Source organism: Alnus glutinosa, chromosome 11, assembly GCF_958979055.1.
Source record: "Alnus glutinosa chromosome 11, dhAlnGlut1.1, whole genome shotgun sequence".
Lineage (NCBI taxonomy): Eukaryota > Viridiplantae > Streptophyta > Magnoliopsida > Fagales > Betulaceae > Alnus > Alnus glutinosa.
Genome location: NC_084896.1, coordinates 6,932,702 through 6,957,716, shown reverse-complemented (window position 1 = coordinate 6,957,716; position 25,015 = coordinate 6,932,702). Strand labels below are relative to the sequence as shown.

The 25,015-nt window shown below is 35.6% G+C and overlaps 2 protein-coding genes and 1 long non-coding RNA gene across 3 annotated transcripts in view; 1 reads left to right on the top strand and 2 right to left on the bottom strand.

Moving 5' to 3' along the window:
* Positions 1 to 10,396: 10,396 nt before the first annotated feature.
* Positions 10,397 to 11,472, top strand: LOC133881956 (germin-like protein subfamily 1 member 7). Its single transcript, XM_062321032.1, has 2 exons — positions 10,397 to 10,572; positions 10,802 to 11,472. The coding sequence occupies exons 1-2, from the start codon at positions 10,440 to 10,442 to the stop codon at positions 11,341 to 11,343; spliced, it is 675 nt and encodes a 224-aa protein (XP_062177016.1). The 5' UTR covers positions 10,397 to 10,439; the 3' UTR covers positions 11,344 to 11,472.
* Positions 11,473 to 16,263: 4,791 nt separating this feature from the next.
* On the bottom strand, positions 16,264 to 17,339 carry LOC133881645 (germin-like protein subfamily 1 member 7). Its single transcript, XM_062320624.1, has 2 exons — positions 17,155 to 17,339; positions 16,264 to 16,928 (listed from the first exon to the last, which is right to left on the bottom strand). The coding sequence occupies exons 1-2, from the start codon at positions 17,291 to 17,293 to the stop codon at positions 16,390 to 16,392; spliced, it is 678 nt and encodes a 225-aa protein (XP_062176608.1). The 5' UTR covers positions 17,294 to 17,339; the 3' UTR covers positions 16,264 to 16,389.
* A 1,545-nt stretch (positions 17,340 to 18,884) lies between these two features.
* The window catches only part of LOC133882629 (uncharacterized), a 60,461-nt gene continuing 54,330 nt past the window's right edge, over positions 18,885 to 25,015 (bottom strand). The window contains exon 3 of the long non-coding RNA XR_009902699.1: positions 18,885 to 19,271. This is a non-coding gene — a long non-coding RNA (uncharacterized LOC133882629). The remainder of the gene's footprint in view (positions 19,272 to 25,015) is intronic.

The following is a 25,015-nucleotide window of genomic DNA, read 5'->3' as shown; positions in this document are numbered from 1 at the left end:
GGAACATGTCAATTTATAGCGGAGAGTCAGTGAACCGGTTTGTGTTTTTCACCAGATGGAGCCTGTTAGATTTGGTAATTGTGGAATTTTTATTTAGTGTGGTGAAACCTACCATTTTTTAGCCACTTATATATTATGCACATATTAAAAATGCACGCAGCCAAATCCGACCACCTCAATTAATGGAATAGTACTGCAGTTCTAACGTTGCTTTGTCCAATCCACAAAAACCTTATAGTCATATTATATCATGGCTGAAGCTCCCTGACTATGTATAGTTGACCCTGTCCTAACCAGCGAAATCTGTGCCCTTTAAAATATTAAGTCGCATGATTTGATCTTATCTTCTTTTGGTCTGCTAGAAAAACCTTTCCTAGATAACATGTAATTCTCAAAGGCATTTGGTATATTCTTGTCTACTCCTTTTTGTTTTTTCCTTTTCCAATTATGGTTTATCCGGATTTTAAAGGTTTGTAGGTATTAATTTGGTGGAAATAAATTCATGCAATTTAATGTTTCTGGTGTATTTCGTATACAATAAAAGATCTAACTCCAATATGGTTTTGTTTTATAATTCCTTAAAAGGAAAGCCGCAATTAAGATACAAATAATAGACTTCATGCAGAACATTTTAAAAGAAATTACTCATTGTCCTTTCTCTCTTGATTATCTCTAAGTCATAAGGAAGTGAACATTTTAAAAGATTGGTTTTGTTTTATCAATCTACTGCTTGATATAGTGACCACACACAGTTCACCAAAGAGAGAAACTGCGTGCAAGGAAGAAGAGAGGATTCGTTCGGCCTGGATCCGCCATGACGACTTCAACACTCAAATGACTTGGTTTACATGGGGCCAGTGGACCTTCTAGGCTCTTCAATAGGTGGCCACTTGTTAGAATAGATTCCGGTTTGGTCAATCGCTGAACTGGAAGAGCGTGCCTCTTAATCTGTAAAAAAGAAAATTATATCGAGGGTACCCAACAATCCCACTCCGATGCTAAAGTTAATATTTATCTCAAGTGTATATCAATCTATGGTAATTGTACACTAAGCAATCTAAAAAAGTACCTGCGTAGTTAATGAGGTATTTATAGGTGAAGTGTTGAGAGTGGTCTAATTTTTCATTGGACCACGTGTCGGGTCTGGAGCACTTGTGAATTGCCCGATTGCGGGATTATGGTACATGCCCAGCGATCATCGTGGAGTCGGTTTTCAACTGGCTCTAGATCGTGGGGTTGTGGTACACGCCCTATGATCATCGTGGAGTCGGTTTTCAACCGGCTCAAGGTCATGGGAGCACTTTCCGCAATAATCGTGAGGTTGGTTTTTTTTAACCGGCCTTGAAGCATACGCAAGGTCGGTATTATACCGACCATGGGCGAGGAGGTTTCGGTAAAATATTGTTTATGAACTATTGGGCCTTTCTGCCGACAAGCCCCCAATAGATATGGTCTTAGTAGTGTGTCGCTGATCTTGGTGGGCTCAAATATTTAGCCCATTTGGCAAGATCGTGATTATTCCCTAACAAATACCCCCCAATTCTTTTTAGACGAAGTATTTTTGGTGAAATGAATTTTCTCGATGTGATACTGCCGAAGTCGAATATGAAATAAGTCTGCCCCTCCTCCCATTTTTTTTATTTTTTGAAAAATACAAGGAAATTTGAAATTCAAATTTTTTAAAAAATTTGAAGTTTAAAAATTCTAGGAAACCGAAACGTTCGAAATGATGATGTTTGGGACGTTTCAGTCAGGTCGGTTCGCATTCTTGTACGGCGCTGCTAGGTCGTTTCGAGCTCTGTTTGTCGAAAATATTTTTGAAATTTAATAAAAATGAAAATATTTGTAGTTTTTTCAAATGATAATATTAAATTTGTTGTATTGTACAATGGCTGCTAAAGCTCATCTTATATACTACGTTGCAATGACTTCTTGGGCAAAACTGGCTCACCATTTAAGCGTTCTCCTTCTTTGGTATCAGAGTAGTATTAATATGGTTGAGCTTAGGAGGCCAATGCGCTTTAGGATGCAGAGGAGCTATTCCCACCCACACTACAAAAATCAGTGTAATTTGCCACGTGCAGTTTGACACGTTCATTTTAACACGCGTGAGACGCGTGTCAAATGTGCAAGTCATTAACTGCACAATTTGACATGTGTATTGGAATACAATTAAATAATTAAATAAAAAACTCAATTTGGAATTTTTTTTCAATTTAATTTTGTTATTGTTTTTTAAAATTTATTTGGGTTAATTAATTTTTTTTTTTTTCAAGTTTTATTATTTCCGACCACAAAATGGACACGTGTATTATTCATTTTTTTTTAAAAATGGACACGTGTATTATTACGCGTGTCCAATTGGACACGTGTATTAAATACGCGTGTCCAATTTGACACGTGTATTTAATACACGTGTCAATTTGTGACTACGGTACAATTAGACACGTGTCTCATAAGACACGTGTCAAATTGGACGCGTGTCTACAGTAACCGGTACTGTAGACACGCGTCCAATTGTGAGTATTTTTTTGTGAGTATTTTTGTAGTGCCAGCTCCCTAGCCTAATACGGCACTGAGTTTGGACTGTAGGGAATCGTAGCATAGGCGGATGTCTAATCCTTTCGCTGCCGTTGAATGTGTGCTGGGTGAAACTTAGACTAAGGTTAAGCTCATAAGCATTAGAAAAGAAAAAAAGTGTTCAGCTCACATCGAAATACCTTTTAGTGTGGCCGAAATTCTCTTTTTCCTTTTCCTCTTTTTCTTGTACTATTTCTCTTTTTCTCTTTTTTCTTCCTAATTTATTCTATTCATTTTTTTTTACCAAAATTCTCTCTCACTCTCTCTCTCTCATCTTTAGTGTGGCCACTTTCTCCACCTTGCACTTAAATAAAAAAGAAGGGCCTAATATATACTATTTTTTTTAAGTTGGCTAAGCATGTACATCATTGAAAACATTAAGTTTGTAGGTCTTTTACATAGGCACATACCCGGCTTCTTCTAAACCACAGTGGGAAAAGAGACATAGATCCCTTGATGTGATGGAATATCAAATCAATATCAACAGATTTTCACCTTGATTTGCATTCCATTTACAGAAACAATGCGAGCCTCATTAAGATTTCTCTGCCAAAGCCCTTAATGGCAATCACAGGCTACAAATACTATTCAAGTTCAAGCATAGCTTGAATTTGAGCATAGAACTTGGTTTTGTCATAAAACCATACGCTTCTACCAGTTCCTTTAGTCAAAATTTTTTATTAACCAACTCTGGCTTTCTATAAACCCATTTGCACGCTATAACTTTTTTTTTTAGGCAATTCTGCCAACATATACCTGTTACTATTCTTCCCGTTAATAGCATCCTAAATACACAATGGATCTCAGCTACTATACTAAAGCAAAATGAGTCATATCTTCAAATCTACACCATTCTAGTGCATTTCAATCGCGTTTCTCTTTACCTTTTTCTATAGAGTAAGCCTCTTCTTGGTGTTGTGGGTTTTTAAAAACTTGTTTATCATCACTCTTATCCATGTGTGGACTTTAATCATCAAAATCCACCTCCACGACTATCGTTTTCCATTATATCATTCAGTTGATGATTCATCTTCCCTTTTTCTTGGCATATGGAACTCATCAAATATCAAATATTTGCGAACAATTTTATTCTTTAAAACCCTTGACACCACCCTTGACATCAAATATCAAATCTATCCCTCCAGATAAAGATCATTTTGTGATGAAACACACAAAATTAAATGCCTCAACGACCAAGAAACTTTTTGGCGATCCTGCATTCAATCTCATGCATCTTGCCTTTTCCAACAAAGTTCTATTCATCCTTTCAGCAACTTGGTTCTATTGTGGAGTCTTTTTAATGAAGTAATGAGTAATGCTTTTTATTTTGTGAAATTTAAGCTACGTCTGTTAAACGTATTGAAAACTGTTTTTTATTTTCTTATTTGAAAAACGTTTTGATGTGATAGAAAGTTGAAGTGTTTTTCGGGCCTACGTTTGGTAAACTTTTTGAAAAGTGCTTTGTATTTTCAAAGAAATGAATACTAAATATACAATACTAAATTAACTTTTTAGGTTTGGATGCAAACATTATTACTGGTTAAAAAAAAAAACCCTAAGAAAAGAGAGCGTGGACACATTGCCACCCCTGTCCTGTTGTAGCGGCTTAGTGGCCACCTCCCACCAGGTTAGAGGTATAGGCATGCAGCAACCCTTCTTCTCCATTGGGATTGGCCATGCGACCATCTCTCTCAATGTTTTATTTTATTTTTTACTTTTGTAGAAGAAAAAATAAGCACATGTTTTCTAAAAATATTCCTATCAGAAGGTGTTGGAAGATTCTAAACCACTAAGCTTGTTTATTTTTTGAAAAACGTTTTGTGTTTTGAAAAGTTTTGTATTTTGAGTTTTGAAAAGTGTAATATTTTGAGAAAAGTGTATTTTTGTATTTGGAAAAAAAAAGTGTTTTCGAGTTCATTAACAAACATTGCCCTAAAAATTCAACTCTATGTTGCTTCCCATATACAGAGTACTTGTAGAAACTCAATTTGCATTGTTTACGCCTTTCAACAAATGTTATTTGTAAAGCTCAAACATACCACGTTTGCCTAAATAGCCAAGTTGCTTACGCTACAAAACCATATCATGAAAATCTAATTCTGCCGGTGGAGATACTAGTGCAACTTCATATATAACAGTGTTCAAGAGTAACTTATACAAATTGTCAATATTTGATGCCATTACTACCAAAGCGCTTTTGATTATTTTCATAGCTCGATCTCTCTAGTTAAATAACCATAGCCCAATAAATCTAATATGCCTAAAGATATAAGATTTTTCTTAAATTATGAACTATATATAACATTAGTAAGTGTTCTCACAATCCTATCCAACATCTTGACTTTTACGGTACCTATTCCAATAGCCGTACACATAACATCATTGCCCATCATAACAGTACTAGCATTATGTTAGGAAATTTATCCTATTTTTCAAGACTCGTGAGATGCGAAAAATTAGAAGAAAGCAGAAAACTTAATCACACAGGACACCAAGATTTAAGTGGTTCGACTTAACAAGCCTACATCCACTAGCAGAGACAACCTAAAGGAAATTAACCATCTAAATATAGAAAAGAGAAAATAATTTAGAACTAAGGCTGTAAGCAAGCAGAGCTACTTGTAAAAATGCTCAGGCTCGGCTCGGATTAGCTAGGCTCGGGATCTGTTCGTTTATTAAAGGAAAAGTTCAGGCTTGTATAAGCCCGGCTTGATTCGCATAGGCTCGTATAAGCTCCTATAACTTCAATTTTTTTTTTTTTGACTTTGTAATGAGAACATGTTAAGTACTTAAAAAAAAAAAAAAAAATGTTTTTTGTAATGTAATTAACAACTGTGTATTTAACATGTTAAATTTGTTCAAATGGTCAATATTTTCCTTCTTCTGTAAACCACATAAATGCTTCTTTACATACAACTTATTCATCAAATTTCTTCTGAGATATTGAGATGGATTGCATTGGCAACCTTGCCATCCATCAATTCTCAGTCATCGCGCGGTGTCCATCATTTGGGCTTCTTCACCTCTCCCAATAATTTCATGTAAACTTGTTGAATTGAAATATCTTTAATCATTTTGTGACTAACAGAGAAGTTGTTCTTGCTAATTTTAATGTAGTAATCGATTGGAACACGCTAACTTAGCTTCACAGCATTTGTTTTGCAATAGATAATGATCACAGTAAAATAACACAAATTAATCACACGAGAACATGAATCTATATGATTCCTTCGATATAAGATATGTCTTCCGGATAAGGGAATCACAAAAGAATTCACTAGTTAAAGATGGAGTAGAAATTGCGGTAAAGAAAAATCACTTGAACTCAAAAATTCTAATACATCCAATCTTCGGCCCTTGATTTGACCGGATATCTCACCATCAATGAAGATTACTAATCTAATTGAATTCAATTGTATGCTTTCCATACCTTCGTTTCCATGTTATGCCAAAAAAAAAAAAAAAAATACAATAGAAAAGAAAGAAAGAAAGTGTACATAAAAAACCATTCCATTATAATTACTACTACTAACTTAAAACAAGCTGAACATGACATACTTTATATGAACAGTCTAATAGTTCATCCTGGCTATCACATAAGTTTCTCTAAAAGTTTTTCGACGAAAACTGTTTCTTAAGATAGTTAACCACATTCTTGTCCAATTGGACGGCTTTGGCGAGAACGTCAGGGTTGATGAGAGGATTAGATCCAAATACTGGGTTTGCTATTGTAATGCGTCCGGGATTCTGGCAGCCAAGATTGGAAAAGGCAAAAGCTTTGGTACTTCCAGTATTGAACTGGTAGTGAATGAAACAAATTGGTAAAAACAAAGATGTCTCCCGTTTTCAAACTGATGCCGGACATAATAGTTATTATTCTGCAGGCTATTCAATAGGCAATTTGCAAGGAAGAAAACAGAATAATAATCCCAAAACACAGAGAGAAACTCTGAGAAAAATATCAATAACCAAGTTGTCTTCTTCAATACAATGAATCCCAATTTGTAGTGAAATTCTAAAGTCCGTAAAAGGAAGGAAATATCCCAAGGTGGGAAATAAAGAAATAATGGGTGTCAGCATTTATTCCTTCATTAAAGGAGATACTTGCCGACAAAGTAAACCCAATTTAGGACTAAGAAGGAAATAATGGGTTTCAGCATTTATTCCTTCATTAAAGGAAATACTTGCCGACAAAGTAAACCCAATTTAGGGAAAATCTACACTAAGAAGGAAATAATTAAAAAGGCAAGAAATCCTTTACTTTGATTGTCCTACATCAATTGGTAGCTTGGTGGCCACGACGTACGTGTCAAAGAGAACTTTCGATCACGATTTATTGCCAATTTTGCACTGATCTGCCTGCTCCAGGTAATCCAGCATCATCAATGTACAATTTGACAACTCAGCATCTTCTGACTCAGGTCCCCCTGCATCAAAAACCATGGTGAAGAGGTGGTTATCTGGGTCGGATGTGACAAAGCCAAGATATAGGGTATCCTTTAAGTAGGGGTGCAATTCCGAACCAGTTATAATCGGCCAGGAAATCGGCTCTGGGCACTAACCGGAGCCGGGTATTAATTTTCTAGACACCTAGTTATAACCGAGTAATCGGCTCCAGGTGTATAATAATAATATATTAAAAAAAATTAATAAATTACACCCTACCCTTTACACTAACGCTACACCTCGTCACCCCTTAAGTTCTTAACCCTTTCCTTTTGACTTCTCATGGTCTCACCTTGCGCGCCGCTACCTTCTTCTTCTTCTTCACAAAGAACTGAAGGAAGACTTCTTCTTCTTCACACTGTCAAACCTTTGGGCCCATGACACTAGATACTCTCCACTATCAAACCCACGACTCCACTGCCCTCACCATCTAACGCTTCACCATCGTCCGATCCCTGTCCTTGCACATAAGTCTTCTTCGGCCTTACACGGGATACACCCCTTCAAATCTTCTTCTCCTTAGGCCGAATCGGCCTTCATCTTTGATCTTTCGATTCTTTCTCACCCTTACTGACTTCATCTTTTTCTGTTTCTCTACAGATCTTGTGATTTCTGAAGCAGACGGAGCAAAAGAAGCAGACGATTAGTTTACATCTGGTTCATTTTTCTTGTAGATCAGTTCTTTAAATCTGGTTCATTTTTAGATCTGTTCCTTAAATCTTATGTTTTGGTGCTTGAGTGTGTTCTTGCTTTCTGCTTTTTGTAGTAAATGATGAAAAATGAAAATTATATATGGTTTATGATAACTTACGGCAGATATGTTGTATTGGGTAGATAAAGAATTTGTGATTTTGATATCTTTTGGGCTTTTTTGACTTCGATCATGTTTTACGGACTGAAATGTGTTTTAGTTGTCTGCTATCAATTATGTTACAATTCCCACAAAGTAGCTTGCAATCTTTGATGAGAATGGTAAATGTAAAATTGTTATAAATTCATTTTACTTTTCATTATTATTAATTCATTTTAGTTATTTATTCATTCAACTTATTCTTTTTTTTTTTTCTTCTATTATAGTTATAGATGATTGAGAGCAGAGCTGCAAAAAGCCAGAAACCAGACCATGCTTGGATATGTTTAATATGTTTATGAACTTTTGGTTATGAACTTTTTTATTATGTTTATGAACTTTTGGTTATTGATTTGTTTAAAAATAGTTGTTGAATTTAGTAAACTTCCTCTTAATCATTAAATTTCAGGTTTTTGGAGGTTTGAGTCAGTTTTTGCCTTTATGGAGGTTTTGACATTTTGTTATCTATGTAATATGTAATTATGTATAGATGTGGAGTTTTGCCAAGTTCTGCCATGGAATAATGCTGCATACAACATACTTCTTTTCTGGAGGTTTTAGTATAATGCTGCATATTTTTTATTTTTTTTTTGTAATGTAGAAATAAATAGTTTTCTTTGAGATTTTGACATTCCTAATTTAATTTCTTGATTGAATTAGGCCCAATATCTTAAAAAATGACTAAAACCGTTTAAATAAAGCCCAAAAAGTTTAAATGAAATCCAAAAAAACAGGCCCAAAAAGTAAATTTTTTTAAAAAAATTTCATTATCTGATCCGAATAAAGGTAACTTGCGGTTAATCGGGATACCCGGTTCCAGAGTAGGTTATTGAAATTTAATAATCGAGGACCCCGGAGACGGTTTCCAATTATTGGCCAATGACCGGGAACCGGCTTCGGGTTTACACCCCTAACTTGAAGACCAAAAAAACCTCGGTTGCATGAGGGTGACAGTATGGAGGATTTAAGCCATACGGTGCAAAGTCAATGCGACCCAAGAATACGCCTAATGTATTAAGGTTTGGTATTTTGTCCACATTCAAAAGATCAACATTCGACCCGAGTACATCTACCGTGTTTTTAGGAATGTTTAGCCCGAAAGAAAGAAATCATTGGCAGTGGCAAGCTTTGGATCCTTGCAGAACTTTCTATTCCCAAATTCTGCACAAAGAAAAAATTTGTAACTATAACAAATGGACATTTTCATGAGAATGGTTGATAACACGCGATTCAAAAATGAAAAAGGGCCATCAAAACGTCACATCTAGGCATAATTGCATCATTTGCATTGAACGTGATGTGAGATGATTTTTTTGATTCATTAAATGTTTAGTGAAAAAATTTGTGTTATTTTATAGGATTTGGCTTAAATTTTTTTTGTTTTGACAATTGAAAAAACTACAGCACCTATGCTCTAATATTTGGAATTTAGATTTTCTTTTAGCTATTTTTTTTTTTTTTTTTTATACTTCTTTTCATTATAAACTACACCTATGTGAACAAATATTTTAAAAAGTTTTGCTTTTTTTGAGTTAAAATAAAATCAAGGGTCGTAATTAACTTTTACAAGCATTTTTTAACCTATAATAAAAAGTACGATAAAGATATGTTTAAATTCTAAAACTAAATTATAATGAAGAATCACGCGTACAGTGCAGTTTATGAGCTAGTGGACATAACATATGAAGTGGTAGATTGAGAGTACAAAGAGAAATTTGTTTAAAAATGTTCTATTCCAACATGGCTTTGTTTTCAAATTCCTTGAAAGGAAAGCTGCAGCTAAGATATAAAGAATGGACTTCATGTCTGAACAGTAAAATCTTCGATTGGAGTTACATCTTTTGTTTTTTTTGGATGAATTATGATAGTTAGATCTTTTGTTGTAAACGAAATACACTGGAAACATTAAATTGCATGAATATATTTCCCCCAAATAAGTACCTACAAACCACAAGTACTGGAAGATAAAAAAAAACAAAAAACAAAAATGAGTAGACAAGAATATACCAAATGCCTTAGCATGGTACATATATAGTTGTTATCTAGGAAAGCTTTATCTAGCAGAGCAAAAGAACAAGGAAGCAAGCTTCACGAACGAGATAAGATCAAATAATGGACTTGGAGCATTTCACGCTGTTTGAACATCTACATTTTCCTGGAATGCAGAAAATCATTAAATAATGTCACAACTCGAAACATGATTAAGTGCTCGTAATTAAAAGCAAAGATTTCACAGCTTAATATTTTAATGGGAAAGATTTTATTAGTTAGGACAGGGTCAAGTGTACTAGATATTTCAATTTCAATTTCTGAATATACTATCACTTTAATTAAGGCTTTTGCGGAATATTGGTTTCTCCAATATTCCATCAATGGAAGTGGTCGGATTTGGCTGCATTTCTAATAAAAAAAATCCATAATTACCAAATCTTAGAGGCTCCATCTAGTGAAAAAACATAGACCTGTTCAGCGACTCCTCGCTATAAATAGACATGTTCCCACCCAACATCTCTCACTCCTCACAAAACCAACAACTGATCACCGAATACAGAAGCAAATAAGCATGAAAGGGGTTCTTAATTACCTTGTTGTAGCTCTGGCACTCATGGCTTTGGCATGCTCCGTTGCCTCTGCCTTTGACCCTGCTCCTCTGCAAGACTTTTGTGTTGCAGTTAATTATACTTCCACTGATGCTGGTACGTACACATTCTTCTTCTTCTTGTTATTATTATTATGTTCTTTTGAAGTCATTTGAAGAATCTGGATTGTTTTTCCTCATCCATGGGATCTACATATCAATGTAAATATGGTAGGAGGGATATCTTAAATGGGCCCTTTTAAGTTCTGCATAACGTTATAAACCATTATTATCTATGTGCACGCCTTGTTATATTAACAAATTAAACTTTTCTTTAATTTCTGCAGTATTTGTTAATGGAAAGTTCTGCAAGGACCCTAAGCTTGCCAATGCCAATGATTTCTTCTTCCAGGGCCTAAACATTCCTAGAAGCACCGCAACTCAACTCGGGTCGAATGTCACTCTTTTGACCGCAGACCAAATACCTGGCCTTAATACATTAGGCGTATCGTTGGCTCGCATTGACTTTGCACCGTACGGCCTAAATCCACCCCATACTCATCCTCGTGCCACAGAGATTTTAGTAGTCGTAGAGGGTACTCTGTTAGTTGGCTTTGTGACATCCAACCCGGATAACCGCCTCATCACAAAAACTCTAAACGCAGGAGACGTCTTCGTCTTCCCAATTGGTCTCATTCACTTCCAGTTTAATGTAGGAACGACCAATGCTGTTTCTTTCTCCGGTCTCGGTAGCCAGAATCCTGGGCTCATCGTCATAGCAAAGAATGTTTTTGGATCCAATCCTCCTATCAATCCAGATGTTCTCACCAAGGCCTTCCAATTGGACAAGAATGTGGTTGAGTCTCTTCAGGATAAATTCAGTACTTAAAGAACTATATAATGTAATAGCCATAATGAACCGTTTGACGGTTTGAATATGTTTGACATGTTTCCCATGTTGTAACATCGTAGCAATATATAATTATAATGAAATAAAATGGTTGCTTATGTACTCTCATATTCAATCTTTTCTGTTCTTTTTTATTTTTAGACGTAGCATGCGTACCACTAAGGTAGTGCGAGTGCCCGATCAATCTTAATTATTAACATTTAATTTTGAATCAACAAAGCGTTTGAGATATCACTTCTAACTTCTTTTGATACATGCCCTTTGTTTCCTCTTTTCTAAAAAATAAACTAATAAACATTTAAATAAATAAATAAATAATAAAACATGAGCGAGAGCAGATTCAATATGTTTACTTAATCTTTACTAGCCTATATCCCCCACGAGTAATGATTGAATACCACCCAAAGATACAATTTTTTACCACTTTGCCTATGTGGCAAGGTGGTACCCCACTACTTTTTGAATTTTTTTTATTTTTTAAAAATAAATTAGAGTAGTGATTCACTACCACCTAAATATACAACTTTTCACCACCTTGTCTATGTGGCAAAGTGGTCCCCCACCTTAATTTATTTTTAAAAAATAAAAAAACTCAAAAAATAGTGGGGGACCACCTTGCCACATAGGCAAGGTGGTGAAAAGTTGTATATTTAGGTGGCATTGAATCATTATTCAATAAATTAAGGTAGGGGACCACCTTGCCACATAGGCAAGGTAGTGAAAAGTTGTATCTTTAGGTGATATTCAATCATTACTCTATCCCCCACTATGTGCGGATTTTTTCAGTATAATTTAATTTTAAAAGTATTTATTATTATAATAATATTTATTTATTATAAATTAATATTAGAAAAAAATACAATTTAATTCCCCAAATTATCAACCCTTGGACTCTGACCCTTTAAACTACCAAAACTTTTGAAAAATGCTCATTTTAGCGAAATATGCCCATAATACCTTTGTCACGTGTCATTTTTTAATTAAAAATAAATAAACTAAAATAAACTAATTTTTTTTTTTTTTTTTTTTTTTTTTTTTTTTTTGTAAAAAAACACAATAGCAGCTCTGAAAAATTAAAAATAAAAAAATAAAATAAAATGCAGAGAGAGTTTGATACTGCTGGTATCCTTGATACTGCTTCAGTGCTTTGGACGTTCAGCCGTTCAGGTGAGCTTTGATATGTCCCCCAACAAACAACCAAGACTTTGAGATTCCAAGAAAATTAGAAAATTTGAGAGTTGTTGCAGACCCACAAACGAAAATGCAGACTCTTCAAAAACCGTGACTTTCTTCAATAAGCACCCTCACTTCCTCCTTTCGTTCAAAACAAATCAGCCCATCAACCTCCTTCACGCAGAGTCACACTCCACGCACCATGAAATTCCCCAATCCCATCCCCCACACTCTCAAATGGGTCTTCCCCAAACCCCTCCAAATCCATCAACGACCAGAAAAACCAGACCTACTCCTACTCCTCGATCACTGAACAGGTCTATAATTTTCACTAGATGGAGCCTCTAAGACTTGGTAATTATGGATTTTTTTTTATTAGAAATGCAGACAAATCCGACCACTTCCATTACTGGAATATTGGTTTCTCCAATATTCTGCAAAAGCCTTAATTAAAGTGATAGTATATTAAGAAATTGAAATTGAAATACCTAGTACACTTGACCCTGTCTTAACTAATAAAATGTTTCTCATTAAAATATTAAGCTGTGAAATCTTTGCTTTTAATTTTTTTTTTTTTTTTTTTGGATGAATCAAAATCTTTACAAACCAAACACCAAAGAATCACACCTAAAGGTACAAGCTAATCACAGGGCAAAAAGAACAAACAACCCACAAGCCCTACCACAATCTAACAAACTACACAACAGTCAAAAAACACGCCCAAAAACCAGCAGGCCTCAAACAAAACCACTCAACAAATACAACCTCAAAACTGCAGAATTACGAGCACTTAATCATGTTTCGAGTTGTGACATGCATTATTTAATGATATATTTTATGCATTCCAGGAAAATGTAGATGTTCATACAGCGTGAAATGCTCCAAGTCCAATTATTTGATCTTATCTCGTACGTGAAGCTGCTTGCTTCTTTTGCTCTGCTAGATACAGCTTTCCTAGATAACAACTATATATGTACCATGCTAAGGCATTTGGTATATTCTTGTCTACTCATTTTTGTTTTTTTTTTTCTTCCAGTACTTGTGGTCTGTAGGTACGTATTTGGGTGAAATAAATTCATGCAATTTAATGTTTCCGGTGTATTTCATTTACAACAAAAGATCTAACTATCATAATTCATCCAAAAAAACAATAAAGAAAAAAAACAAAAGATCTAACTCCAATCGAAGATTTTACTGTTCAGACATGAAGTCCATTCTTTATATCTTAGCTGCATCTTTCCTTTCAAGGAATTAGAAAACAAAGCCATGTTGGAATAGAACATTTTCAAACAAATTGCTCTTTGTCCTCTCAATCTACCACTTCATATGTTATGTCCATAGCTAATTTCAAAATGCTCTGTTAGTATAGTGACCACACCTTCTTCGCCAAAGAGAACAACTGCAAGAAAGTAAAGAGGTTAGAGGGGTTCGTGGACGCCCCCTAAAGGAAAAAGAGAATTTTGGCCACACTAAAAGGTATTTCGATGTGAGCTGCACACTTTTAATTTTTCTTTTCTAATGCTTGTGAGCTTCACCTTAGTCTAAGTTTCACGCAGCACACATTCAACGTAGAATTCGGATTCATGTGCCTTCCAAAACCAGGGGTATTTGAGCCTATTGCTTACATTGGCCTCCTAAGCTCAACCATATTTATACTAATCTGATACCAAAGAAGGAGAACGCTTAAATGGTGAGCCAGTTTCGCCCAAGAATTCATTGCAACGTAGTATATAAGATGAGCTTTAGCAAGCCATTGCACATTACAACAAATTTCATATTATCATTTGAAAAAAACTACAAATATTTTCATTATTATTAAATTTCAAAAATATTTTCGACGAAACATCTTGGATAAAAAATAATATCATTCTGCTTTGGGTTTGGTTTTTCTGGATCCGCACCAAGGACAGAGATGTCCACTCATGTAGGCTAATAAAAGAACCAAGAACCAAAGCAAACACAATAGAATTCCCATTTTGTCTTCTCCTTCTCCAACCAATGCGAACGACTAGCATTAGCTCTCTTTGAAATACCACGATGGGAGTGTGTGGAGCGAAGAGAAATTTTGAGCACGTCTCTCCACCAACTTGTAATATAAGATTGCATATATGCAATCGTTTTTTAGGTGCATGCTGCTGTAAAAAAGGGGGCAAAATATTTTTCAACAACAAAAATTAATGATGAAGCCATGACAAGGTAATTGATTGTTTTCTTTTTAAATAGTTTATCCTAATAAAAACTTCCTTACCAATTGTCTATTTATTTTCATTAAAATATTGCGAAAGTGATTAGTACGGTTTGTTCATAGCAAGGGAAAACTTCGCTTAATTCTCTTGAACTTTTATCGCTTTTGCAATCACACTCCTAAAGTTGACAAACTATCAATTTAGTTTTTCCAAATTTAAACAATTTGCAATGTCACCCCTCTATTAGGATTTTCTATTAAATCCTAACGGAGTTCGCCACACGTATGCTGCACATGCTACTTTGGCGATGTACGTTCTCCCTATTTTGCCCCTTATCCTTATGAGTGAAACTCTAAAAAAAACCCTTAACTCATTGTCTTTGTTGGAACAAGTGGCTCATACTCTCTTGGGCATAGAGAGTAATACGAGAGTACCAGTATTTGGTACGGTACAAGGTATTTTGAGGTTTTTCATATCTATCTTTAAAGTATGGTTTTGTTATAAATATGTTATGCTGTAACCCTAAATCATTATTAAATATAGCCGTACGCCTATGGACGTTGCACATTTTCGAACCACGTAAATGTGTCTTGATTTTCTTACTGTCTCTCTTTTCGATTTCATATTATTCATCATTATTATGTATGGTAACAACAGTCTTTGATTTTCTCAACCCATGTCTTCGATATCTAAACCATCCCTATAGCCCTTGGAGATAATTCGGCCACCCCAAAGGCCAAACCCTTAATCTTTTTCTTTGTTTTAGCCTTGTGGGGTGGCTAAACCACCCTCAGGCCAAATGTTTTTCGACAAGACAAAAACTTCAAATTTATTTTATTTCTATTTGCTTTACAAAAAGAAAGAAAAAAAAATTACTAATTTGGAAACAAGACGAAATTGCAGCAAAATATTTATTTATTAATATTTAGCTAATTAGAGACTTTGGAGCTAAGAAATCATGTCTTCTTTTGAGATTTGATGTAAGCCCTTTATCAGATGCGTTAATTAAATTGTATTTTATTCATATATTTGAATTTGCTTTACTTGATGCTTACATACCTCTCTTGATATTCTTAATCCTTTGCTTTTATTTGAAAAGCTTTTGAAAATTGTGAATCAAAGCGACAGTTCTATTAAGATATATTACAAATAAATCAATATATAAAAGATTAAATTATAATAAAAAAATTATTATAACATTAAATATTTTTAAAATTACATTATTCTGAAAAAAAATCCGCACATAGTGGGGAATATAGGCTAGTAAAGATTATGTAAAGATATGTGACCCTCTTCTAGCCACCTTTTGAATCCGCTCCCACTCCTTTTTTATTATTTATTTATTACAGTGTTTATTAGTTTATTTTTTTAGAAAAGAGAAAACAAAGGGCATGTATCAAAAGAAGTTACAAGTGATATCTCAAACGCTTTGTAGATTCAAAATTAAATGTTATTAATTAAGATTAATCGGGCACTCGCACTACCTTAGTTACCACGCATGCTACGTCTAAAAATAAAAAAGAACAGAAAAGATCAAATATGAGAGTACATAAGCAAACATTTTATTTCATTATAATTATATATTGCTACAACGTTTCAACAAGATAAACATGTCAAACTCATTCAAACCATCAGACGGTTCATTATGGCTATTACATATAGCTCTCTAACCGAATGTTTTTTGAAGAGACTCAACCACATTTGTGTCCAATTGGAAGGCCTTGGTGAGAACATCTGGATTGATAGGAGGATTGGATCCAAAAACATTCTTTGCTATGACGATGAGCCCAGGATTCTGACTACCAAGACCGGAGAAAGAAACAGCATTGGTTGTTCCCATATTAAACTGGAAGTGAATGAGACCAATTGGGAAGACGAAGACGTCTCCTGCGTTTAGAGTTTTTGTGATGAGGCGGTTATCCGGGTTGGATGTCACAAAGCCAACTAACAAAGTACCCTCTACGACTACTAAAATCTCTGTGGCACGAGGGTGAATATGGGGTGGATTTAGGCCGTACGGTGCAAAGTCAATACGAGCCAAGGATACGCCTAATGTATTAAGGCCAGGTATTTGGTCTGCAGTCAAAAGAGTGACATTCGACCCAAGTTGATTTGCGGTGCTTCTAGGAATGTTTAGGCCCCGGAAGAAGAAATCATTGGCATTGGCAAGCTTTGGGTCCTTGCATAACTTTCCATTCACAAATACTGCAGAAATTAAAGAAACGTTTGTTAATATATCAAGGCGTGCACTTAGATAATAATGGTTTATAACGTGTGATGCAGGACTTAAAAAGGCCCATTTAAGTAATCTCTCCTACCATAACTACATTGATATGTAGATCCCATGGATGAGGAAAAACAATCCAGATTCTTCAAATGACTTCAAAAGAACATAATAAAAATAACAAGAAGAAGAAGAATGTGTACGTACCAGCTGCAGCATCAGTGGAAGTATAATTAACTGCAACACAAAAGTCTTGCAGAGGAGCAGGGTCAAAGGCAGAGGCAACGGAGCATGCCAAAGCCATGAGTGCCAGAGCTACAACAAGGTAATTAAGAACCCCTTTCATGCTTATTTGCTTCTGTATTCAGTGAGTTGTTGGTTTTGTGAGGAGTGAGAGATGTCGGGTGGGAACATGTCTATTTATAGCGGGGAGTCACTGAACAGGTCTATGTTTTTCACAAGATGGAGCCTCTAAGAGTTGGTAATTATGGATTTTTTTCCCTAGATGGAGCCTCTAAGACTTGGTAATTATGAATTTTTTTATTAGAAATGCAGCCAAATCCGACCACTTCCATTAATGGAATATTGGAGAAACCAATATTCCGCAAAAGCCTTAATTAAAGTGATAGTATATTCAGAAATTGAAATTGAAATATCTAGTACACTTGACCCTGTCTTAACTAATAAAATCTTTCCCATTAAAATATTAAGCTGTGAAATCTTTGCTTTTAATTACGAGCACTTAATCATGTTTCGAGTTGTGACATTATTTAATGATTTTACGCATTCCAGGAAAATGTAGATGTTCAAACAGCGTGGAATGCTCCAAGTCCAATTATTTGATCTTATCTCGTACGTGAAGCTGCTTGCTTCTTTTGCTCAGCTAGATAAAGCTTTCCTAGATAACAACTATATATGTACCATGCTAAGGCATTTGGTATATTCTTGTCTACTCATTTTTGTTTTTTTTTTTTCTTCCTGTACTTGTGGTTTGTAGGTACGTATTTGGGGGAAATAAATTCATGCAATTTAATGTTTCCGGTGTATTTCGTTTACAACAAAAGATCTAACTATCATAATTCATCCAAAAAAAAAAGATCTAACTCCAATCGAAGATTTTACTGTTCAGACATGAAGTCCATTCTTTATATCCTAGCTGCAGCTTTCCTTTCAAGGAATTAGAAAACAAGGCCATGCTGGAATAGAACATTTTCAAACAAATTGCTCTTTGTCCTCTCAATCTACCACTTCATATGTTATGTCCATACCTAATTTCAAAATGCTCTGTTAGCATAGTGACCACACCTTCTTCGCCAAAAAGAATAAATGCAAGAAACTAAAGAGGTTAGAGGGGTTCGTGGGCGCTGTATCTAGCGAGACCACTCTGACGCTCAAGTCAATTGGTGTATATGGAGAGGGAATTTTAGCATAGCCCTGTTAAGGCAAAATGCGCATACCCGAGTGAATATTGTCTCTCTCTCTCTCTCTTTATATAAGACATCCTCTTTGCGATTTAGGGATTCTTGCCAATAAGTTGTTATTTAAGTGGAGATTTCCTCCCTAAATTTGTTTGAAATGGGCGTATGACATGGTTAAGCAGTTTGCTGAGTTGGCATCTTAGCAAAAGTGCACTCAAATCTTTGATGGTTATTAAGGTAGTGGCCTAGCGGACCTTCTAGGCTTTTCTGTTGTAGCTACTAGGAGCACGTTGGTAACCAAGCCCTCCAATAGTTTACCAATTCCCTTAAGTAATTGGGTTGATAGTCATTTATGGGAACTTTGTCTATAGGGCTGTCGGTAACCAGGCCTTCTAGTAGTCCCCCAATTCTCTTGAGCAAGTAGGCTAATAGTTGTTTATAGGAATTTTGTCTATAAGGTCATTAGTGTGACGACCCGTTTTTTTTTTTTTTATACAAACATAAAACGAGTCATCGCAGTGGCACGACTACGTGTCGCTCAGCCAACATATGTCACATGCCCCATAACATGTACCTGATAATCAAAGTATAACATACATCTATCTATGCAGCGGAAAACATAAATCTGAATAGCGGAAATTACAACTTATACATCTATCACAAATTAATTACAACAAAGAGCCATTTAACATCTATCTGTTTGAGTCTTATTAACACTATAACAATAATGGCTTGACAATTAATAAGTGACACAAACGTCACAAGCCATACCAAACCTATAAAATAGTGGACAACCCGTGGTCCGACAATTATAACTGTCGCGGTGAGCTTCAGTCATAATATCCCATGCACACTGCTACCGACCCATCGACTATACCGAAGTACCTGCAGCCAAAGAAACATCATCTACACGGTTGTGGTAGTATCCACATCCGCATAGGTGAAAGAATGAGTTCACCGCCTTAGTATACCTCATACTAAGACCTCAGTGGTATAAGACTAACTGAGTTTTCACAAAGAACCAACCTATATTTATTTTTAGTCGTGCGAGCACTATATTAGCCACCATTTACCAATAGCTAATGCAGCAAACACTGACTATTCAGAAAACATTTAAAACATACTATATAGCTGTGAACATATGTAGAAGTTCCAGACATCCCTCCTTGGAAGTTTCTACATATAGACCCCTCTATAATAATACTTTTCACCGGTCGCTTGGACATATGTGCACACGATCACTCCATCACAGATATCACGTATACACATAGGTCTTAAGCAAAGAATATGGCATCTTACTTTTCCGTACTAGGATAACATCCTTCAACAAAACACTCGCAACACCATCTCTAATCGTATTCCAGCTTCATGCCTTGACGTCAGTAGATCATGAGAGCACTAGAGTTAAACTCAATCATGCTAACACGTCTTTCCTGAAGAACAAGAACAGTCAACCTTCTTACTCATAGACATGCCATTACTCGCACCTGGGTAGTCATGTATCCATGTACTTTCAAGTTCAATGTATGATATTAACACATGACTATCCGATAAAAATATACATAAGATATTTTCATGAAGACTCTTATGCATACCAATACGTCTAGCAAAACTACTCATAACATAAAAACATCTCTCACAAAACAATGCTATATATGCTATGCATGCCTCAATGTGTTGCTGATACTGCCTCAATGTGCTGATACTGTTACTCTACTGATACTGTTACTCTGATATGTATGCTCTATACTACATGCTCAATGTTCCGTGCTTGACCAGTATATATTGCCTACTGTGTCACGCTGAAATTATGCAGTTGTTAAATCACGTCCTCTCAAAACTAAACAAATCCAGCATTTAATCCAACACTTTGAAATCATTCAAAACTTAGTTTCTTTATCAAATCTGCACAGTTTCAACATGACATGTTCTCAAACAATTTGCATAATTTAAATCTCAACCGCAGAACTTAATACTTTAAATCTAGTCAATACTTTTCACTCTTGCACTATCTCATAAACATCATTGATATAGTTTAAACATAATCGAAACTAATAAATCATCTCAAAGCATATACATTTCATCATATGGTTGGTTCAGTTTCATAAACAATATATATATTTTATCAATCCAATACATATAAAAATATATATTTTCTCAGTGAGTGGAATACCCACCTTGGCTACATTAGACCCCTGACTCGAACTTCCACTGGATTCCAATTACTCGAACTCTACATTGGAGAACAAGCCTACGTCTCCAATCACGACACAAGCCTGCAAACATTGATAGCATTAGACTATGCTATTGAACCTCAACTACATGACACAAAAACTACCCGCTTGCTCACACGTCACCTCACTCGCTTCTAAAGCTAGCTAGGTATCCTAAATTATTATTAGGCTAATCATTGATTCAATGTTCGTATTTATTCGTTTATTAACAATAAGATGTATTTATTATTTTCATTAGTTTACATACTATTGTATTACGTTATCATTATTAATCTCTTTTTGTACTGCGTTGCTTATTTAGTTAATGTATATTTGACCCATATACATATATGTGTGTATATATATATATATATATATATATAGGGAAAAATATATATTAGCCCCCCAAACTACCACTCATTCTCCGGATGGCCCCTCAAACTACCAATACTTAGATTCTAGCCCCCCAAACTACCATATTCTGATTTTTTGGCCCCATCCGTCTATTTATGCCGTTAATTCTAACAGAAATTGACCAAAAACCCGAAAATATCCCTCCCTTAACCGTAAGAATTTCAAAGTGTAGGAGGGGTATTTTCGAAATTCTGTTCAGAATTAACGGCATAAATGGACGGATGGGGCCAACAAATCAAAAAGTGGTAGTTTGGGGGGCCAGAATCTAAGCATTGGTAGTTTGGGGGGCCATCCGGAGAAAGGGTGGTAGTTTAGGGGGCTAAAATATATTTTTCCCATATATATATATATATATATATATACAACACTCATTAAGCTCAAGCTTAGTTCAGTGGCATACTTAATTACTTATTCAAGTATTAGGTTGTAGGATCTTAATGAGTCCATCGGTTTCTAACTAAACTAGGCTAAGTACAAATCCATTTAGTTTGCATTTCTTATTCCATTAGACATCATAATATATTCGTTATTTTAACCGTATTTGCTATTTACATAAAATGATCTAACTTTATTAATTCCAACTCTTGACAACAAACCAATATTCAAACCACATTTGTCCTTTAAACCAAGATGACCAAAATACACAAACTCTAAACTTTACACTTTAACAACATTCCACAAATCTAACACCTACAACTTCAAGCTTTACATTTTTCACTATTTTCATCCTAACTTACTCCAACTCAGCCCACAATAACTAAGCTCATAATCAAACCTAAACTATAGTCAATACTCAACTCTAGGAATCACATGCACTCAAGTAAAATATCTCATATTAATTACTAACAATTAAACACAATCCAATACATTGATATTGTATAACAATTGATCTAATCCCTAACCATTTGAAACCTATTAGTTCACAACCACCTATATTTATAAGTAGAATTATAGAAACTCCAATTCAATTGATTATTCTTAATTAATCAATATTAATTTAAGACTATAGTAATTACACGATACTCCAATCTCATAACCGACTCTATAATTGGTCTAATTACTATTCTCACACATCAAATTAGCCAACTCAAAAATCCAATTCAGTCCACACGACCACCAAGGAAACAATACTACAAAACACCCAAAATCTCCAGGGTATACACTAAAATTCCATACGCAACACTCATCAAAACAATATAATATTCAATCGCCTAAACCCACTAAAACAGGACACTTTTCAGCCCTACACCTCACGGGTTCCACCCAAAATTACCAAGAATCACATACCTATTTCAGCCTATACTTCTCCAAAATATTACACACCTTAAACAAGGGTTTTCATTGCTTTAACCGAAACACAAAACCAATACACAAACATCAACAACCAACTTCAGATTTCAATTAATTAAATAGAGGATCTAAGAACCCCCAAATACTCAAACTCATCAATAAGCTAACCAAGAGTAAAATATCAAAACTCAAATCCACAACACTCAATTCAATACCCATAGCCACTGCCGACACAATCATAGAAAACCCCCAATAATTTCAAACCATAATTCAACAATAATCAAATCAATCCCCAAATAAATCATCATAAGTTATAAGAAATTACCCCAAGACTTTTCATAGCAAATCCACCGAAAAACGCCACTAATTCCGCCGGAAAAGTCGCCGGAAATCACTTTGAAGAACCGGGTCTTCTTCTCGGGTCATGCGGGTCACGGGTCGCACGGGTCACGGTCACGGGTCCTCGGGTTTTCTGGGCTCACGGGCCTTCGTGGGTCAATGGGTCTTCGCCGGAAATCCACTGGAAGTCGCCGGAAAACGCCCTTAGAGAACCGGGTTTTCTGGATTTTCGGGTCGTGGGTCACTGGGTCGCGGGTCTGAGGGGTTTTGGCTTACGGGTTTCACGGGTCTTCACCGGAGATCGCGTTGCCGGCGTCCTCTAGTCTCGTCGACGCCACCCACCGGAGGATCGGACTCCATCTCCCTCAACTCTCCCGATCTCATCTCGCTCTCAGCATCTCTCGGTTCTCCCTCCATCTCACACTCTCTGTCTCTCTTCCCCCCTCAGTCTCTCAATCTCTCTCTCTCACTCTCTGCTCTCAACCCTCTTGATCTCTCCCTCTAAATCTCCCTCTCACGTCACTCTCTCTGTGGGTCTGGCGAGAAGAACAACAAAAGAGAAAGAAGAAAGTAGAAAGAAGAAGAAAAAGAATAATAAGAGAAGCAGCAGTCGTGGACTGCTGTCCACCGTGAAGAGAAAAAGAAGAAAAAGAAAAGAAAAGGAAAAGAAAATGGATAAGGGAGAAAAAGAGGAAAATTACTAAAATGCCCCTCAACTTTAATTCTTTTATTTGTTAATTATATAAACATAATTTATAACTGGTAAATCTCCTATTTATTTTATTGGTCTTCACAATTAGTAACCGAGCTCTCCAGTAGTTCCCCAATTCTGTTAAACAATTGAGCTTATAATTAATCATGGGGATTCTCTTCTAATGGGCCAACATGACTTTGATTAATGTGTTGAAAGTCGTGATTGTTTAAGCCATCCAGACAAATTGTGTTTGGTACTCCATCCAGACAAATCTGTGTACGCCGAGAAGTGATTTACTATCCACATCAATGCCGACTGCATAACAAAAGACTTTTTCATCGAGATATCAAAAGTTTGTACCCATACATTCCATAAATCCTATTATTTTGATATGAGAGGTTGATAGACATGTACATTCATTCCAGATGAAGTTGGACTGGGATAATCATGGATAACGTACAAGTTCCATAACCTGTACCTGATATTCAGAGTAATATCTAATACAGCGGTATATAACATGATACCAATCAGTCATAACGAAAAGCACATCTATAACTAGTCTATGGGATTTTTTTTGTGTGAATGTGTATTCAAGAATATGTCTAGTCTATGCAAGAGGTCAAGGGATGAAGTTGCTACTGATATGGAACACATCAATAAACGAAATATCATTATTGAGTGTTCTGTGCTGAGGTTTAACATCAGGGTCGCTCCGTTTGACTTTATCTACCAAGTATTCCAGGAAAACAGATGGCTGAGTCTGTTTGATGCTGTCAATATATATCCTCGACTGGTGCTTGAGTTTTACCAGAATCTGAAGATAGACAATATCTATTAGTTTGCTCCGTGCCTCGATACTAAAGTGCGTTGCACTTCACTGCGGATTGATGCCGACCTAATGTAACACCCCGTTTTTTACAAAAAAGCGTAAGTGAAAATTTCGATTTCCACGTGATATTACGACAACATCAAAGTTAAGTATTGGCAGCGGAATATATTTTGTTTTTCTTTACAATGACACATCAGAACTGATTGAATAACTTTAATATAAAATAATAACCTTTCGTTCTGATACAATAATTACATTCAAAAATAATAACATACGTGCCACAGGCGGCACTAATATTAAACAACCATATATTATTCTAATACAAACTAAAGGTCTCTTCCTTAATCAACCTAGTAACTGCTCCTTTCATTCCTGCAAAAACTCTCATGTGATTGTGGTTAACACCACAATCTCATGTTGTGGTTGAGTGAGTCAACGGTCCTCAACCATATAGTGACACACTGATTTATCTAACAATTACAATGCATCCAAATAATGACAGTTATATCCACATACAATCATGCTCATTCTTTTACTTTAACTCTTTACTACTCAAAGTCATATCTCTACTTATCACATTATTAGTGCCACATGTTACAACTAATTACTGAACCATATCTCCTTTACTGGAGACATACCTCCTTTATCGACTGTGAGCCTTGTGCTTGCCAATCTACTATGGGGCCTTGTGCTCCCACTGTGGGCCTTGTGCCCGTCAGCTTTGTTATTATTATTTACTTACCTTATCTCACTATTACTCCTTCAACCTTTAGTTTATCCGTCGGTCTTATCAGTGTGTTGATGCCTAGATATCTAAACTTTCGGTTTATCCGTTGGTCTAGTCAATTGCTTGACGCCTTGGTACTTAAAC

Excerpts from the sequence above, each read along its gene's own strand:
- LOC133881956 (XM_062321032.1), top strand. The coding sequence starts at position 10,440 with ATGAAAGGGGTTCTTAATTACCTTGTTGTAGCTCTGGCACTCATGGCT. Across the intron at positions 10,573-10,801 it reads TTATACTTCCACTGATGCTG|TATTTGTTAATGGAAAGTTC; the intron begins GTACGTACACAT and ends TAATTTCTGCAG.
- LOC133881645 (XM_062320624.1), bottom strand. The coding sequence starts at position 17,293 with ATGAAAGGGGTTCTTAATTACCTTGTTGTAGCTCTGGCACTCATGGCT. Across the intron at positions 16,929-17,154 it reads TTCCACTGATGCTGCAGCTG|TATTTGTGAATGGAAAGTTA; the intron begins GTACGTACACAT and ends TAATTTCTGCAG.